Below are 18334 nucleotides of genomic sequence, written 5' to 3' on the forward strand. Positions count from 1 at the left end.
TATAAAGCTTTGTTTAGGTTCAATTCTCTTTGCCTAAATGATGAATAATTAATTATAAGAACATAAGAATATTCACCCTAAAAGTGAGGAAAGGACGTGTTCTTATCTCCCATTCTTTTTACTTGAATCAATTTTACAACTCTCACATATTAAAAGAAAATGATGCTAAATGTGAACAATTTCAGCAGTTCCACTGGAAACCAAGTTATTGATGTTTGTGAGACCACGAAAATAAAACCATATCTTACATTTTTCTTAAAAATTTAAAACCGTATTAGTTATGAAAACTATCTTGTTCAAAGATTAGTTGAAGTTCGATACATACATTCCCTTTACCAAAGACAAAATTCAATTTCTATTGTAGTAATCAAAGAGAAAAAAAAATGTGTGTTTCAACTCTTAATAATAATAATACTCTTTCTTTGGCTGCGGCAACTTACCAAAACAAAACTATCTCGATTAATATAAGCGTATAATAAAACATTTAGAAATAGATTCTCATGAAGAAAAAAAACACATGTTACATTGCAAAATCGTCTCATCTTCCTCAACGTTGGAACACTGTCGTTTGATGCAGTGGGTAGTAGTGAGTTACTCAGACTCTTTTAGCTTTTTGGAAGCAGACCCTTCTTCCTTATTCTTCTTCACTTTACCCTCCCTTCGCTCTCTCTTCACTCCCTTGGATTTATCCGGCAATGGAATTTTCCCGACCTGCAAACAAAGAGATTGAAACAATCAGTTTTGGGAACCTGCTATGCACATTATGTATGTTCATTCTTTACCTCCTGCTCAGGAATATAAACCCTCCCTAACTTCCCTAGCACATCATCTTGATCAACATTCTTCACCTGTAGAATAAACAGAGTCGTTGGTCATCTGTTTCTACCAAATTCAAGGACACATGACAACAAAAGCTACGAAAATCTTAAAAGTACCTTCTTCTTGGGCTTATCTTTAGATGATTTCATAGCTTCTTTCCTTAGGCCTTCGTTGGGAAGACGGTTACGACGGATAACCAAGTCCATGGACGGACCTACTTCGACAAGCTCTATCCGAGGCACGATGGTCCCTGACTTTTTTAGCTTAATAGCGCAGTGAGTAAGGAAAACCTTAGTTGGTGATACCGCTGTGCATATGTAAGCACGGTCTAGTCCCGTAAGATTTAGATTCTCCACAACCTGCAGACCAAATAATCCAACTTCTTTCAGGTTCTGTTATAAGCAAATTACAATCACAAGAAAACAATATTCACCTCGCCTCGAAACAGATCAGTGAGGACTTCTTTAAGCTGCTTGAGCTCGGGTACATTCTCAAAACCTTCTCCAGTAAAGCAAATAAAAGGCTTTGATCCTTCATGAGGTGCTATCTTCTTGTCGTAGGAAAACGATAGCAGAGATTTGAAGTTCTCAATCCCAACTTCAATTAGATCATAGACATGGTGATCATACATTCTTCCGAGCACTAGATTGTCAGGCCTTTTCTTTGTGTGAGAGCCATACTGCAACACAACAACTACAGTCAACATATCTTTAGCATATTCACATCTAGACAAGATGACAGACGTCTAAGATAATTAGATAACCAAAACCCTATGCAGAGAGATCCCAATTGTGACAACAACAATAACAACCAAGCTGCAACAGGCTTTTTTTAAAACAGGACATAAAACTTACCACAAAGATGCTACAATCGGTTTTGAGAGAGAAGAACTCTAATGAGGTTTCACCTCCACTCTCAAATGGCCTAATGTTCTCATTCCTCCTCGAGTACTTGATGGCACCTCCCTTCTTAAGACGGTACAGCTCCATCAAGACAGAGCTAACTGTAGCGCTCGTCTTTGTTCCATGAAGTATCAGTGTCTTCTTCCCATTCTCAACCTGCACAGCCAATCAGATAACAAAGTGAGTAACTTTACAGAGGCCCATCCACAATAAGACAGCTCAAACGTATACGAAGGAGCTTTGAGAGAACTCACCAGCTTAGGAGCTCGCTTTTCGAGGACACGCTTGGCTTTGTGGGTCTTGGGAGTTCGTATTTCCATCATGACTGATGATTTTCCGGCAACTTCTGCAACGCGACCGACGGCTCCGAGGAAGAAGATGAGGTTTTTCAATTCAAGTTGATATGAAGACGAGGAGCCTAGGGTTTTAACTTCAGATAGTTTCATCTTTAAATGAGATCCAAATGTATACACGATGGGCTCAGTCCAAGTATTGACGGCCCATTAAAGTTTTACCCAATTAGCATTTAGAAGTTTTTTTCTTTTGTAATTAATTTTATCATAAAAGATCACATATTTCAACCTATACATTTTTCACAGATATTATGATGATTTTTAAGTCTGAATTAAAATTATTTTCAAATAAATTACATTAGCTGTCAAATTTAAATCAAAATTAACATTACCCGAAAATGATTGTGGTCAATTATGTTAACGATAAAATGTATTGATGGCGAAAGAGGCAATCGATTTGTCGGTATGTATATCTAGGTTTTGATTTTTACGATTTTTTTTGTTTCAGTAAGATCGATTAGGTTTTGGTTTATGCAATTGTTGTTTGGTTTCGTAAAGATCGATTAGGTTTTCACTTCTGAGATTGTTGTTTGGTTTGGTTAAATCGATTATATTTTGACTTATTTGACAGTTTCTTTGGTTTTGGTAAGATCAATTGTATGTTTTGAAAATTTTACAGGATAGTAAACTCTTTAAATTGTTGGGTTCGAGACTATTTGATTCTTTCAATATGAATTTATCTCCAACACTTGAGAGGACCATCAATACCAAATTACTCCCTATTAGGGAATCAATTACAATCTTTGGAGGAGTCAACACAGAAACTCTTGCAAAGACACTATGAAATCTTAAGCAGCTGCAAACTTTTCTGGGGTATAACCTCTGATCAACCTTGTATTGTGTTTGTGTCAGTTTGTTGTCGCGATCCTCGGTTTTTTTGCGTATTTCACCTTGTATTATACTTTGGAAGACGTGAATTTTAACGAGGACCATAATTAATTGTGAAGTTGTGAACATCATAAATCATATATCTATAAGATGATAGAAGTAATATATATTTCTTCTAAATATTTTTAAAGCATGAAATGTGTACACTTTGATGTGCTTACTCTTTATATTCATTAACTAGTTTACTGCGCGGGATGAATGTTATATATAAAAATAATTTTTATCTATTATTATTTATTTGTATTCATTTACGTGTTATGTATATAATTAAATTAGACTAAACACATAAATCAAAACAATACATCTTGTTTATTTACGATATTTTTTTAGTAAATAATTCAGAACAATCATTTTATTTATTTTATTAAGTATATAACTAAATTTTAATGACATGGACATAGATATATAATATATTTTAATATAAATATTTATTATTGAGAATTCATACTCATGTGATAAACACAAAATTTCTAATGTGCGATTTTTTGAATACAAATATCAAAATTTAAATATTAAGGTTACAATAATTTTTCAATACAAATTTAGAAATTATCATATTTAAGTATTTTTATATGTCATATAGTTTAATTTTAAACTATATTAATATATAATATGAATGTCTAGTAAATGAGACTTCATATTCATACGATTTATGATCATTTGTATCTTGTTATTACCAAAAAGGTTAAACCATTGATCACAAAATTTAGTGTGAGACATTTAACGTTTTTAGTAATTTCTAGGCATTTTAACAATTCAAAATATAACATATAAGAAAAAAAAATATTTTATTATTATATATGGTTAATGTGGTTGTTTAATATATTTTAATAATATGAAATTAAGCAAAAAAGAGCTAAGATACAAAAATTATTATCAGATATTTATTATTCGTAATAATTAATTGTCATATATACGTTAACCATATTAGGCAATTTCGTAGATTTTATTTAAGGAAAATACGAGAATATTATTTTGTACACTATTTATCAAATTAATAGTTAATTTAATAAAAAGTATAATATAAGTTAAGATGGACCAATCTATTTCTCTAAGAATTATGAATTTCATTCTCATAATGACACGTGACTACAAAATAAAGATAATATTGTAATGTTTCTCAATTAATATATAAAGGATTAGAGGATGAATGAAAAATTGAAACAATTTAGAAAAAAATTATGACACTTTTTACCAACAAGACAAAAGAATGTTGAATTTGTTTCTTAACTATTTGTTTTGATTTTAGGCTGATATTTCTTGAAAAATAGAGCAAACAGTTGCAGATTTTATATATATATATATATATATATATATATATATATATATATATTCTAATATTGCATTGTTCACAAATTTCTAACATGAATCTAAAACATGGATATATAAGAGCAATTAATCTATAGAAATAAGTTATTTTCCATATATGAAAGCTCGATCTACAAAACTGAAAATTGTTTATGATACTTGTATGTGTGGTGAACCCATCATAAAATCTAATCGCTATGTTTCATATTTTGGTTAGAATGCGTCTTTTATGAAATGTATGATTCAAAATACTTCAACCTTTTGTGGTTCTTTCATCATATTTTTGAAAATGAAAATTATAATAATTTAGGGATGTAAACTTGATTTGGAGGATAATATCATTCAAATGTAAAATGAACATAAAATTTTGAAATTTTACATAAATATAAATATATAAGGATATTATTATGATCATGAATATATTGTTATGTTTATAAACTTAAATACCACATTCATAAAAGAAAAGAAAACTTACAAGTTCATAAAACTAATGTTGGATTGTTGCAACATAGAGGGACAATAACAACTGTAGGTAACCTCACTAATAGCGTGGTGTAAACTCTAGTGACTGTAAATAATATGGACCAAATATTGGACTAAAAGAAGCCATGTATACTATGAACCTAAATAACGCTTGTAACTGGCCAATCATAAAAATTTCAGCATATGTTTACTACTAATTAACATATTAGAAATAGTCAGCATTGTAGACATATAATAGAATAATGGTTAGACTAAAATGAAGAATTTTCCCAATTCTTTGGTGTCTCGCGGGACTTATCAAACGTCATCCATTATGATCAACTGAATGTCTCCATATAATTATACAATAATCTTATTATGATCATGAATGTATCGTTATGTTTATAAACATAAGGACCACGTTCCATTTCTCATTAATACATATTGGATAGTTACATGTGTAGTAGACCAAGTAGGATTTCAGCTCTAGAATTCTCTCTAGATATCTCCTTCGGCATTACATGCTCTGAGGAGAACGGTCCAAAAACCAACACGGTGTGAGATTTACAAGTTTCTCTCAAAGGGTATGATCTTTGTGCTGACATTGTGCAATCCATTATTTCTTTACTGTTTTAGAGAGAGAGGAAGATGCAAGTAAGATGTATTTACATGAACTGTTTGTTACTCCACAACACTTAGCTTTTTCATCTCTCGACTTTGAAAGAGCGTAATGTAAAACTATTTGAGAATCTATATGTATACTGCTCAACAATAGAGAATCCAATGAAATGACTGCTAAGTCTTTCTCTAGTTTTCTATTTTTGACAGTATATACACAACACTTATACAAATATAGCATATGAAGAGATGAGATGTATGTGGTTTTGTTATAATTCAAAATATTCACAAATTTTAGACTGTGACATTCATGAAACAAAGAAAATTTACAGAATCGTTTCCATGTTTTTTATCAAGTTGTCAAGGAGAAACAACAAAACATACGATGATGCTTCGTGTGAGATTTACAAGTTTCTCCTAAAAGGTACGATCTTGGTGGGTTCTTCACGCTTGATATTGTGCTATCCGTTCTTGCTTTCCTGTTTTAGAGAGTAAGATCCAAGTAACTAGAGTTATAAACATGAATGAACGGCCTTGTTCCTCCACAACAATTTGATTTTCATCCTACGAGTCAGGTCAGTCTCATATCTTCATCTACTATTGCACTAGACAGACAAAGTAAAAAAGCCTCTAATTTAGATTCACCACCACAGACATGGCAAGAACAGAAGACACCAAGATGTCATAGACACAGTAAGTATGCATATGACTATATGAGTTGAAAAACAGAGAAGGCATTATTACCTTGTAAAGACTTTTCGAGGTCTTGTAATTGCTTGATGAAACCGGCGTTGGGACTTGCCACAGGTCTAATGCTCTGAACATGTTGCAATGCTTGGGCTAAAGTCATTCCGTGTTTCTTCATGAGGTAAGCAACAACTACAGTGACACTACAAGGAGCAAAACATTGAGGAAACAGAGTCTCATAAAACAAAACAAGTTCAAATCTCAATGAGAACCAAACCTGCGTGACTTGCCAACGAAGCAATGGACAAGAACGCTACCGCCTAGCTTCTTGGCTTCATCAATGAAATCGAAACACTCATCGAAATACATTTCCAAATTGGTGTCTTCCTTATCCACAACTACTCATATACAAGCAAGCAAATCCCATCACAAAGAGGCACAAGAAGGTGAGAACTTAACAATATATATGTTATATACCTCGAACAACCTTGTAGAGGAAATCATCAGGGTGAGCAGGTCTCAAGGAGGAAGCTACGGTTAAGATATGGGTAACGTTGTAAGATTTCAAGAGGTTCTTGTTGCAAGCTGCAGCCACGGATCCAAGATAAAGACCCTCTTGGATAAGGGAAGGGACATTGTCTTCTCTATAGGCACGAGCGACTTTGATAACACGAACAAGCGCTTGTATCTGATTCTTGACGGTTTCGTTATACTCATCCATTGCTGGTAAAGATGATGATGATGATGATCCTCTGTCTCTAGAACTCCTGAAATTGGAATTGAATCATTCGTTCAATGGCACAATCAAAAATCTAATCGATACTAAAAACGAATTTTAACATCAACAGATGAATTGGAAGATCTTACATTGGAAGAGATGGCGAACAGGAGAAAACAAATCGTGGTGATTGGAATTAGAGAAGGTAGAAATTGGCAAACTGCATGGTTCTCCAGGTTTTGGGGAAGGAGAAGGAGCCAAGACAAATGTTAATTTTTCTTTTTTTCCAAGGGAAAAAATATTTAAATATTTTTTATCCAAGTCCTATAATTGTAAGAATATTGGACTGCGAACCCATTGTAAAGAGATGTGAAAGTCTTTTTCCGAACCGAACTGAAATTTTCAGTTCCAGTTTACTACGATTAGGGGAGTTTAGTTTAATTCGGTACATCTGAAATAAATTTCGGTCATTAGATAAACCAAACCATACCAACTCTCACCAAAATTCTGAACCAAGTTACAGTTTTGAACCCAACAATAGAAAACCCAAAAATCTGAATTTTTTTATCATAACCAAAAACTTTAGTTAATTTCGGCAAAATTTTCATCAACCAAATAATATAAATATTGAACCGAACCGAATTTTTGCTCTGTTTAAATCGGCAATCAGCATAATTTTGTGCTAACCAAAACTATTCATAATTTTTTTTTTATTGTCACTGTGCACAAGAGTAATGCAGAGGAGCACAACCTCCATATCAAATCCTCAGTGACTACAATGCGACCTTTGACATGAAGATAAGGGATATATAATAGAATGCAACAGTAATATGAGCATATATGAAATAAGTGATTACCATATTCTCTGGCGTGTATATGGAAGAGCAGAAACCTCTTGTTGTATAGTAGAAAACAATCGCAGTGGCAATCTTACTATAACAGTGCCAAAAAAGGGAACAGTATTCTCAAAGGACCTCTTTAATCAGTGGCAGCACTCTGATTTCAAGATACAAAAACACCAGCCCCAAAGGTTTTGTTAAGTGTAATTATGATGCCTTTGCAGTAAGAAAAAAATAAAAAAGAGAAACGAAACAATGGTTACAGCGGGATGGTTGGTTAGTTACAGATTCAAGTAGATGTCATAATGGTGCATGACAGATCAATCAAAAGATTTATGGAGGAATCTTGAGCTGGGAATTACAAGAGGATATCGCAATGTTATTTTTGAAAGAGAAGTTAAAACTCTTCTTGTTTCTCTTTAAAGCTCCTGAACGCTGTTTCCCTTTCTTTGAAAATATATCATACTATATATTAATTGAAAAGTCACATAAATCACTTTTGCTTATGACTTTTGCTTATGTATTCATATGTGAAGTTTAGAATTAATTTTCTTAATTTGATTGATTGTTGGTATTTAACTTTTTCTTTATTTAATTAAAGTTTTAAAAAGGAAACTAATCCTAGAATTATCTAATCTAATATATATTATCATACAAATAATTAAACATTTTAAAGATAGAAGAATTAACATAATTTGTTTATAGAAACAATTCAATACATAGATTACATTATAGAAATTTAAAATATACATTTTAATACATATGGTACGACAGAAATAATTATATAAATGATTTTAACATATTTATATTAATAGTGGATACAATAAATTATAGATTACAGAAAACTAATTAACCTAAACCTAATAATATTTTGTTATACTCACTATATATAGATATTTTTCTAAAATGTGTCCAATGAATGCAAAACAGTCAAATATACAATCTAAAAAAACATTAAATCATTTTTCAGTGACAAATGTTGATTGTATAGTTGAGTTATTACTTTCAGAAATAAGTATTTGTATATTTAAAAACAGAAAAATATATAGTAAGTCTTATAAAATAATATTAATATATACTCTATTAATATATTCTTATAGCCTTGATTATAATAAAATTATATGGTAAAATTTTAAAACAATATTAATCAATGAAAAAGTTTATTATAATATAAATTAAAAAAGGAGAACAATATATTAATACAAGACTAGAGTTAAGACTGTTTTGATATAGTTTTGATTATAATAAAATTGACATGCTTATTTTGTAATAGGAAAAAAAAAAGATACATATGTAAAACATCAGTGAAGAATATTAAAACTTGTTTGTTGTATTTTTTGTTATTTTATTCTTTTACGTACTTAATATTTTATATGTTTGCCGAAATACATGTTGTTTACGTATTACTATAATTGTTAATTAATTATTTGTAACTATTTTATTTCTAAATAAAATAAAGTGGTAGAAAAAATAATACGAAAAATAGAAAATGTTATAAAATAACTTTTTTTGTTCATTAATCTTTGGTTTTTTTTATTGATAAAAAATTATGTCAGAAAAGACTTTTTGGAAACTTAGAATAAAATTCATAGAATTAACAATATATATCAATAATCACAATACCAAAACTTTTGATTTTCAATCTATTTAAAATAAAAAAGTTATTTTTAATAGTTATGATTATTATTCAAAATTATAAAATTATAAACATAATATATAATTTTCACAAAATATTTATAACAGCAAAATTGCGGACAACCACCTAGTTTAAAAAAAAAAAGATTAATATAAATATTTTCTTTTTCAGCAAATTAAGTTTCTTTGTTTTGGACAAATGTTCGGCATCATAAACCAAAATCACAACATAGCAACATGCTTCCAAAGAGGCTATAGCCTAGAGTAAAGACACCAACAAAGAGTTTCATATTTCGTCTCTCTCTTTATTTTCATTTACCAACACTATTAGTAGTAGTAGGAGTAGCAAATGTGATCACGTTAGACAACCATTCTCATTCACTTGACGTAAGTCACAAACCAATCAAGCATCTCCTTGTGCGCTTCTTCTGCAGCTTTAACCGCCTCTGGGTCATCCGTCTTGTACCTAACTGTCCAACCGTGTGTCACTTTCGGGTGTATCTTCACATAACTATTCACCTACACATTCCCGTTTTTTCAAGTCAATTAGTTTTGTTTCTACAGTTTGAAAGAGATAAAACTCGTTGAGTTGCAGAAGAAGTAGAGGCTTTACCTCAGGTTTGGAAGCAAGAATCTCCTCAAATTGCTTCAAGAGTGCTGGTGGAGACAACTGATCAATCTCAGCTCCTAGTATAGCAATTGGTACCTTTCCACCTGCACCAAATCATTAGGCGAGGCATGTGACTCATTGTTACTCATGTAACCATGTTTATGTGAGGAATCAAGATGGAAGTATCTATGTTATCAAAGTACTAATAGTCACTTACCCTTGATATCGTCGACCGTGACAAAAGAAGGATGAAGCAAAACCGCTGCTTGAACAAGCTCTTGCTTAGACAATTCCACCACCACTTTTGCTGAAGATCCCATTAAGACAAGATAAGAAACATGCATTAGACACTTCCAGATGTTAGTAGTGAAAGATAAGAGTGTCACATATTTTCACTACAAACTCACCACCCCAACACATCCCTGCAGCTCCAATAGCAGTTATGCCTTTGCTCTTCATGGCTTCAATTACTGGCTTTGTGTCTTCAAATCCCTTATCCTGGGAAAAGGGAAAAGATAACTGATTCTTAGGTGGAATCTATAGAAACAACAGAACAATAAGACATAACACATAGTGGAACTTGTAAACAACGATGTTATGTTAGAAGGAAAACTGAGTTTAAGGATTAAGGAACAAACAGCGCCATGGTCTTTGAGCCAGAGAGAGATGGGTCTCTCCTGATTAGAGGCATCAAAAGGATCTCCATAGAAGTAATCAGGAACCACAACATAGAATCCAGAAGCTGCAACCTTATCCGCAAGCGCCCTTAAAACATAACATAAAGAATTCAAACTCCATAGAATCTCGAAAACAGCAAAGTGACTTGCAGAGTGTGCAACCAAACAGTGACTCAAAGCTTTTTTTCAAAAAAAAAAAAAAAAACTGCAGCCAGTGAAACAGTCACATCTTATCCAAATGATATCAGATCAGATAACGCAAAGTTCGAATTCGTAACACTTTAAAAGACTATCAACTTGTAAAATTGCAAAACCAGTAAACCTATTTATGCAAAATCTAACGAGAGTGGAACAAACTATTACCTCAAGTTTGGAGCTTCATACCCTAAAGAAGAAAATAAACGAAGCACAAGTCAGAACACAGAGATCAAATGGGTCCAATAAAAATCATGTCTTTGACTAAAAGATATTTGAGTTGAGGTCAGAGCAAAGAAGAATGATTTACCAAAAACATCAGAGATGAGGATGACGCACAACTTGGAATCAAGAGAGCCAGAGACGTAAGCATCGAGCCCACCCAGCTTCTCCACATGACCCGACCCGGAGACCGGGTTAAGAGCCGGCGGGTTTTCGCAGCACTGAGGTCCCGACATGTGTTCTTCAGTTCAGATAGGTTAGAGAGACAGACAAAAATGACCAAACTTAATCATTACGTTTTCTTTTTGTAGCCTATTAAATAATGGCTATCGTGGTCATGATCTAACAACTACAGACAAAGTGACGCCCCATTCGCCTCGATTTATACTAAATCGGTCTAAAAAAACTGATGTCTTTCTAACCGCTTTGAGGGCCGTCTAATCTAATTAATATATTTTATAATATATTAAACGATCTAAAAATTCTGTCTCGAATAATTTTTGCTTAGTCTCCAATTTTCTTTCTAGGCGCTAGGCCCAAAACAGAGAAAACATGGTCTAGAATAGTGATTGATCGAATATTCGTTACAAGACAAAAAAAAATTGTTAGCAAATAACACGAGATATACGTGATACATCCATTAGCTAAACTGGGAACCTGTCCCTAGCTTTCTTTTCTATATGTACGAAGCAAAAAAGTCTTAAAGATTCTGATAAAGAAACTTGAATACAAAATGTTCTTCTGAGGTTATTAACCATGAAAGAAAGCAAAGAGTTTGGTTACAAACTTATCATCTTCCTGCAAAACATTAACTCTCTCTCTCTCTCTCTATGAGCAATTTGTACCGCAACATTCTAGAAACGTTTCCATCATTTTTTCATGGAAATATTTCCCACCTGCTAATTACATTACAATTACAATCCAGAACATTCTATGTCCGAGTATTCAGCAGGAACAGCTTAAAGAAGAATCTCCAAAACACTTAGCTTTGTGTGTTACAACTCTGGAGTTGTGAGAGAATCTGCGGCTTCTAGGAGACATGTGAACTCTGTCCATCATGTTGATCTTAGGAGCATCAAGGATTGCCTTTGGCAGCGACAACGCCCATTGCATTCCCCATATTGCGAGAGGCCTCATGTATATCAATGACCTGTAATGCCCATCCATTGTCCACCCTTCCGGTGTCTGGAACCAGTATCTGTATCAAGTTCAAAAACAGGTCAAATCAAATCAAAATCTCTAATAAACCATCATGATCATGCTCGAGATAAGCTTACCCGAAACCTTCTTCTGACCAGCCAGCTGTGAAGATTCCCTCAGCAGTAGTGAACCCTTGTTCTTCCATGCCAGAGAGGATCATAGTAGCTGCTGCTGCATACGTGACACCTGTCCATATCTCACGTGACTGCATGCATGTCTCATCCACTTTCCCATCAGGATGCATCCCATTTACAGCACCCATTCTTCCTCCTTTGGTCTTCATCACATTGAAATCAAAGATCTTTTGCAAAGTGCTTTTGATTTTAGAATCCTCGAAAATAGGAGGCAGGCCTGAGGATGCAGTATACCACTGACCCGCAAGCTGATCCGTCTGTATCGACTTGCTGTTGCTGCTCGCCCCGCTGTCATAGTTGAAGTACGTTCCGTTCCAGAGTTTCGCTTCCAATGCTGCCTTCGCATTCAAGAACTTGTTCTTACACAGTTCTGCAAAGAACTTATCACCGATCTGGAGAGCCATTGCTGCTGCTGCCTGAAGAGCAGCAAGCCACAGGCAACCACAGTAGGCGCTCACGCCATGAACAGTCCACGTATCGTACGTCTGATCAGGGAAACCGTCGTTCTCTATCAGATCGTCGTTGTCTCTATCAAACTGTTCCATGTACTCCATAGCAGCACGAACCGCTGGCCAAACGTCTATACCAAATTGGTAATCCCCTGTAGCTGCGAAATCTCTATACACCTGAAGCACAAACTTTGGGTTAAGATCTTTCCACTTGCTTGTGTCGTGTATGTTGTAGGCATTCATTTCGTTCCACGGATCATGCATCCCTAGATCGTGAGGAACAGCGCCTCTGACCTTGCGGATCCCCAAGTTCCCCTCTGCAAGGAACTTAACCTTCCTCCCATCCTCAGACAACACGGCTTTAGCGAAATCTCGCTGGATGTTCAGTTCGATCTTTGGGAATAGCATAAGCAGCGCATACGATGCGTAAAAGTGCACATCGTACGTGTTCCACATCACATACTCCACACCTTCCAAGTACAGAAACCTACCAACATCATCATCTACGTGCGAAGTGTCTACAAATAAACCATTGCTTTGGTCAGTAACTGATGCTTCCCCATTGCTTTCTATTCCATTGCTGTCGCAATTATCACGGTTATTCTGTTGGTCCTTACTGTCAACTCCACCATCTGAATTTCCTAAATCTGATTGTTGAAGCTGACTATTCCCATTGGCACGGACTGAAGCAGAGTCTGCAACATAACATGTTTGAGAAAGTAAATAACAAAAGAAGCAACAAATTTTTGAATCATATAGGCATATAGACGGGTACCTATCCAGACTGTACCACCGGCTACCAAAAAGTAAAGCTCATTGAACAGAGTGAACTTGTACCTAAATATCAAAAAACAATTCAGGGGACAACGATAAGAGAGCCAAGCATTAAAAATTCATCTATTATGGGGTACATGAATATGCAGTACACTAATGAATTGTGATACAAAGAAAGGTTCCAAAGTAATTACCATTCAGGGAGCCTCTCATCTCTGAGGATCGGATTTTGCCATGCCTCAATATCTTCCTCCCACCTCTTATAATCTGCATTTGAAAACCAAAGCTAATCACTAATATGTAAGCACCGTTCTATGTATGTGTAACATGGAATAGTTTCAATTCAACAGTAGTATGCATCCATACAGAACAGTGGCAACTCAAGTGAAGCATAAGACGTTAAGAAATTGATAATATAGATACATACGTGTTAGTGCATCATGCACAAGGTCCACAGCTGCTCTTGGCGAAGTTCCATAAAATTTAGTGTATCTCCTGCAAGACAGAAAATATAAATCAGACAGTATTTGGCATACCACAATGATATATTGGCTACATATCTAATATTCGAAAAGTACTTAATTGATACACCCAAGTCAAGCACAAGGTTTTATTTTTGCTAACCAACTGATACCACATTTCAAAAGATACACAGAAAACTTACGCAATGGAAGGATAAATAGCAATTTTCACGACAACATTATGAAACTAAGTTTGAAATAATAATCGACAGCTAAACAGTTCAATCTCTCAGTTTAGGAAGATACCATAAAATGCTGTACTTTATTTACCTGTCATATGTGCTTCCTTTTGAAAATTTCACTTTTGGGGATGACCATGAAAGAGCAAAAGACACAGTGCACTTGCCATGAGCCTCTACCCATGCAGTAGCTGAGACTGCTGCACAAATAGTATCCCCAGCTGTTGAAGGCACGCTCGGCCCACTATTGAAGTTCTCTTGATCAAATTTCCCATCCTTTTATATAGAATATCTATATGTCAGTCTCATTTATAAAACACTCCAGACATATATAAAACAAACGTTCTTCTACTACGACTGACGATTCAGAATAGAAAACACTTATAGTCAATAGCATGGTATGAAATCCACATGCAAGGTCTGAAAACGATGATGGAAAGAAAAGTTACCTTTTCCATTTTATCCCACATATCCTTTGCTGTAAAAGAACTGTCTTCAGACAATCCAAAGCATGGCAAAACAGTCACATTCACATTCTGAGTCTCACAAGCAGAGATCGCAAATGTAACAGGAGGGTTTCCCTTGCCTGTCCTGAAAAATTATCAGCACATTAAAAAGAAATATATTCGCTTAGAGAAAAGAACACAGCATTCTACTGTACCAAAAATATTCTACCAGATCAACTCCATTAATCGAGCGTGAACAGATATGCCAGTAAAAAATGTCAAACATTCAGAAAAAAAAACAGCTTAAATTGATTTAGCAAGATGATTTACTTGGAGATCCTTCATTTATTCAGAGAGTCAAGATAACGTGCATCCCACCCCTTTAATAGAAGACACAGCAGAAACAATAAGACTACAATAAACATTCCATGCAACCAGGCACAACACAAGTACATGCTTCGTACCAGAAGCAAATTGCAATGGACAAGTTAGTATTTCGAGATCAATTGTCAAGTGTCAACTACTCACACAATCACATTACAAAAGAGTTCAAAAGATAAGACCGGGACATTAATAGTCTAAATACTAGTCCTAGTAGGAAACATTGTGGTGCTAAGAAACTAAAAAGGAATATTGTGAGTTGGTACAATCTTATTCACCGGATCAGTTATTTGAACACGTCAAGTGTAAGGAATGGAACGATGCTTTTAACAATAACACTTCCGGTATTGTCATTTCCTAATTGTCCTCCACTAATAAAGAAAGAATGCCAATGTCGACCACTACATATATGCATACCAACAGCTTTATAGCTATTAAGGTAAAGTTACTTACTTGTGATGTAAGAGGACGCCAGAGACCCCATCCTCGCCTCTGAAAGGAAGAAGGACGCAAACAAAAAAAAATTACATTTCGACTTGAAGCCATAACCACTTATAGAAAAGAGGTCATATATTTCTCCTTACACAAATGGCTCATTCACATGACCCCCTAACATATGCGAAGTCCCACCAATTGAGTTCTGTAAAAACAAAGCTGGTAAACATCTCCTCTTCTGGATATAATGTAATAGAAATGAATCAAATGCCAACTCACCGCCCATGTAAAAAGAAGACTGACTTTTGCCCTTTCCTTTCCAGTGTTCACCAACTAAAATAAAAGTAGTAACTCTTAGAAATTCGTCAGATTCTGGTTGCAGGAGATTAATACTCTATAAGTGCTACAACTTCGGATATTGAAATTTAAGAATATGTAGAGGTTCATCAACTAAGTCAAGTATCAAAACAGACCCATACATGATACATGTGGGAGGTGCACAGTCTAGATGTTCCAAAGATTGTTTGATAAAAACATACATCCTTTCTTTCCATATTTACAAAGATATGAATATCCACTAGATGAGTAGAATACTTACAGTATATACGAAAACAGCTGCTGGAAGACTACTATCTCGGTAATTGTTTGGTATAAAGGGAGATATTTGTCGACATGAAATCTTTAACTCTGGGTCAGGCTCACCTACAAACAGAAGCAACATTACAATTAATATACAGAGAGAGATATTATAGCCTTACAAGAAAAGATTGTGTAGGTAGTTACCATCATATACAGTCCATGCCCGAGGAAATAACGCATGATAAGTAGAATGCTGGCCATTCAGATTCCAACCCCATGAAGAAATACCTTTATCACGCGTTTTTCTGAGACCATGAAACCAGTGCAAGGTACGTGAATTAAGAAGAAAAAATAAACTTGCATCGTTGAAACAGAGGATACTTTGTAAAACTGATACTTACCCTAAACTTCCATGCTGGCCTGGAGCCAAAACTGATGCATATTTTTTGTGCCCACCCTCTCGAGAAATAAAAATCTGCAAGGATGAGCCACGGAAATGTTACAAGTAACAAAAGTAAGGAGATTTGCAACTAAAGTAAGAACAACTAATGGGTACTTTCTCTGTTGCAAGATCCAGAAAGAGTAAAACAGTAAAAGAATAAAAGGCTATAGAGTATGGGAAGAAAAAAACAATGAAACAGTGGAAGTAACAGTCAGCGATTCCAGAAGCATAGATTCCAGGTCCACTAGTGTCAGTAGAAAGACTTACAGAAAACTGATTAGACATCATAGGTGATGGATCACACGTTCCAGGAGTAATTTGCCACTGCTTAAACTCGCCCCTGAAGCCCCTAGATATGCTTCCACTTCTGCAATTACCAGTAGCAGCACTGATCAAAAACCTAAGCTATGGATGATAAAAAACCAAAAGACAGAGAGAGAGTAGATGCTATATGGTACCCCATTCCTCCGAGGGGAACACCTTGGGATGCAGATGGTTTACAATTCTCTTTGGTGAAAGGATCGATAGGTGCTTTCTGCAGCATATATGAAAAACAAAATCTATAAAGTAACATTCACAGACAAAGGAAGAAGGTAGTATGGAGCAGAGTGAGATAGAAGGAGATACCCTTCCATGGGAGGCTTCTTCTCTGACATAAGACCATAAACGTATCCCCAACCTTACCTGTAATTCCGCATTTAGCAAAACTCCAAAAATAAAATCACATAAAAAGAAAAGCATAATACCATTTTGATGGCTTCTCGAAAGGTGATAGTGAACTCTTTCAAGATATTGGCATGGCAGTTCAATCTCCTCCTCCATGCGTGCGGTGGCGGAGCAGCACTATCGAAATCAAGCTACAAAAGCAAATTATATATACAAAGTCAAAATCCAAAAGGATTCTTCATACAAAAAAAAGAGAGGGAGAGAGAAAGTGGAGATACTAATTGCAAAGTAGTTTTGGTGATGAATTCCTCAGGAGGCCATGAATGCTTCCTCCGGTGAAACAAAGTACTTGGCCCCACCATTTCCACTCTAAGTCAGTTCCTCAATTTCTACACTGATAAGATCATATAGATTAGTTTTCACAATACGAACTCATACTGAAACATAAGCAACTTACACTTTGGAAAAAAAAAATCGAATTTTTACAGGGAAGGAAGGTCTTTTCTCCCTCGGGCAGGATTAAAAGCAGAGCTTCAAATCGAAGAAGCAATCGCAGACTCAATTGTTGCTGTCAGATTCAAGGATTAAGCAATACTTTTGCAGATGATTTAAACGCATCGGAGATTCAGAAACCCAAACTGATTTTAAGAAGAAAAAAAACGAAACGATGATGGATGGATCGAAACAAATCAAATCGAATCATCAAAGAGGCGAATCTGGAATCAGAGTTGTGTAGGAAGGAAGGAATGGGTCGGTGATTCTTTGCGTTTGGTCAGAGAAGTCTGTACCTTCCTTTTAAGCGGTAATGAAACTCAACACTCCGGATGAGATGAGATCCACACTTTTTATACATATATCCAACGGTGGTCTCTTCTGGTGTGTAACTTAATTACCCTAAACACCCCTTCCCCCCTTATTTATTTTATTTATTTAATCACAAACCCAAAGCATCACTATTTTAAAAGTTGCCATTCATTATTAAAAGAATGGAAATTGATTATATAAAAGTATAGTGCTATCTAAAACGTTTTCGTATATACTATATAGTCTGCTCCACGCTGATGCCGCATTCATAATTTATTCCATGGAAAATTGTTGAAATTATGAATTTTGTTCAAGTAGTTATTTGACTTCTCTTCGTTTTACTTTCAACGCTAAAATTGAATCACATCTAAAATTGTGTAGAAAATATAAG

The 18334-nt window shown here is 34.7% G+C and overlaps 4 protein-coding genes across 11 annotated transcripts; all 4 read right to left on the reverse strand.

Annotated features, from left to right (window-relative positions):
• Positions 1-274: 274 nt before the first annotated feature.
• On the reverse strand, positions 275-2185 carry LOC103828722 (ribosome production factor 2 homolog). 2 transcript variants are annotated; one of them, XM_033275667.1, is made up of 7 exons: positions 1976-2185; positions 1674-1877; positions 1253-1498; positions 936-1178; positions 783-848; positions 562-711; positions 275-509 (listed from the first exon to the last, which is right to left on the reverse strand). In XM_033275667.1, exons 1-6 carry the CDS (start codon positions 2165-2167, stop codon positions 592-594), a joined length of 1071 nt encoding a protein of 356 aa, XP_033131558.1. In that variant the 5' UTR covers positions 2168-2185; the 3' UTR covers positions 275-509; positions 562-591. The 2 variants fall into 2 exon arrangements, with proteins under 2 accessions (XP_033131558.1, XP_009102597.2); XM_009104349.3 differs by having other exon boundaries at positions 339-711.
• A 1271-nt stretch (positions 2186-3456) lies between these two features.
• On the reverse strand, positions 3457-7965 carry LOC103828723 (dual specificity protein phosphatase 1). Of its 3 annotated transcripts, none has more exons than XM_033274401.1 (5): positions 6905-7965; positions 6515-6804; positions 6315-6435; positions 6013-6240; positions 3457-5974 (listed from the first exon to the last, which is right to left on the reverse strand). In XM_033274401.1, coding segments are annotated over exons 1-4 (594 nt in total). In that variant the 5' UTR covers positions 6907-7965; the 3' UTR covers positions 3457-5974; positions 6013-6059. The 3 variants fall into 3 exon arrangements, with proteins under 3 accessions (XP_033130292.1, XP_018508347.1, XP_009102598.1); XM_018652831.2 differs by having other exon boundaries at positions 3457-5955; positions 6095-6240; positions 6905-7959; XM_009104350.3 differs by having other exon boundaries at positions 5598-5829; positions 6095-6240; positions 6905-7608.
• Positions 7966-9364: 1399 nt separating this feature from the next.
• LOC103828724 (endo-1,3;1,4-beta-D-glucanase) lies at positions 9365-11305 on the reverse strand. The gene is made up of 7 exons (XM_009104352.3): positions 11022-11305; positions 10880-10901; positions 10478-10604; positions 10247-10337; positions 10057-10146; positions 9843-9943; positions 9365-9748 (listed from the first exon to the last, which is right to left on the reverse strand). The coding sequence occupies exons 1-7, from the start codon at positions 11167-11169 to the stop codon at positions 9608-9610; spliced, it is 720 nt and encodes a 239-aa protein (XP_009102600.1). The 5' UTR covers positions 11170-11305; the 3' UTR covers positions 9365-9607.
• Positions 11306-11616: 311 nt separating this feature from the next.
• On the reverse strand, positions 11617-18026 carry LOC103828725 (non-lysosomal glucosylceramidase). Of its 5 annotated transcripts, none has more exons than XM_033274404.1 (20): positions 17928-18026; positions 17626-17777; positions 17418-17533; positions 17220-17330; positions 17101-17157; positions 16932-17008; positions 16741-16840; positions 16433-16506; positions 16236-16336; positions 16051-16154; positions 15732-15785; positions 15602-15657; positions 15471-15509; positions 14640-14781; positions 14282-14466; positions 13918-13985; positions 13685-13757; positions 13492-13553; positions 12211-13411; positions 11879-12131 (listed from the first exon to the last, which is right to left on the reverse strand). In XM_033274404.1, exons 3-20 carry the CDS (start codon positions 17499-17501, stop codon positions 11879-11881), a joined length of 2841 nt encoding a protein of 946 aa, XP_033130295.1. In that variant the 5' UTR covers positions 17502-17533; positions 17626-17777; positions 17928-18026. The 5 variants fall into 5 exon arrangements, with proteins under 5 accessions (XP_009102601.1, XP_033130295.1, XP_033130298.1 ...); XM_033274407.1 differs by having other exon boundaries at positions 17418-17528; positions 17928-17944; XM_033274406.1 differs by having other exon boundaries at positions 17597-17777; positions 17928-17943.
• Between the last annotated feature and the right edge of the window lie 308 nt (positions 18027-18334).

This window comes from Brassica rapa, chromosome A07, assembly GCF_000309985.2.
Source record: "Brassica rapa cultivar Chiifu-401-42 chromosome A07, CAAS_Brap_v3.01, whole genome shotgun sequence".
NCBI classification, from domain to species: domain Eukaryota; kingdom Viridiplantae; phylum Streptophyta; class Magnoliopsida; order Brassicales; family Brassicaceae; genus Brassica; species Brassica rapa.

Excerpts from the sequence above, each read along its gene's own strand:
- LOC103828722 (XM_033275667.1), bottom strand. The coding sequence starts at position 2,167 with ATGAAACTATCTGAAGTTAAAACCCTAGGCTCCTCGTCTTCATATCAA. Across the intron at positions 1,878-1,975 it reads AAAAGCGAGCTCCTAAGCTG|GTTGAGAATGGGAAGAAGAC; the intron begins GTGAGTTCTCTC and ends TTGGCTGTGCAG. Across the intron at positions 849-935 it reads AAGATAAGCCCAAGAAGAAG|GTGAAGAATGTTGATCAAGA; the intron begins GTACTTTTAAGA and ends TTTATTCTACAG.
- LOC103828723 (XM_033274401.1), bottom strand. Across the intron at positions 6,436-6,514 it reads CCTCTACAAGGTTGTTCGAG|TTGTGGATAAGGAAGACACC; the intron begins GTATATAACATA and ends GTATATGAGTAG. Across the intron at positions 6,241-6,314 it reads TTCGTTGGCAAGTCACGCAG|TGTCACTGTAGTTGTTGCTT; the intron begins GTTTGGTTCTCA and ends TGCTCCTTGTAG.
- LOC103828724 (XM_009104352.3), bottom strand. The coding sequence starts at position 11,169 with ATGTCGGGACCTCAGTGCTGCGAAAACCCGCCGGCTCTTAACCCGGTC. Across the intron at positions 10,605-10,879 it reads TATGAAGCTCCAAACTTGAG|GGCGCTTGCGGATAAGGTTG; the intron begins GTAATAGTTTGT and ends TTATGTTTTAAG. Across the intron at positions 10,147-10,246 it reads TGCAGGGATGTGTTGGGGTG|CAAAAGTGGTGGTGGAATTG; the intron begins GTGAGTTTGTAG and ends TGGGATCTTCAG.
- LOC103828725 (XM_009104353.3), bottom strand. The coding sequence starts at position 17,501 with ATGGTGGGGCCAAGTACTTTGTTTCACCGGAGGAAGCATTCATGGCCT. Across the intron at positions 15,510-15,601 it reads CATGTGAATGAGCCATTTGT|AGGCGAGGATGGGGTCTCTG; the intron begins GTAAGGAGAAAT and ends TCTTCCTTTCAG. Across the intron at positions 13,986-14,281 it reads AAAGGAAGCACATATGACAG|GAGATACACTAAATTTTATG; the intron begins GTAAATAAAGTA and ends TCTGTCTTGCAG.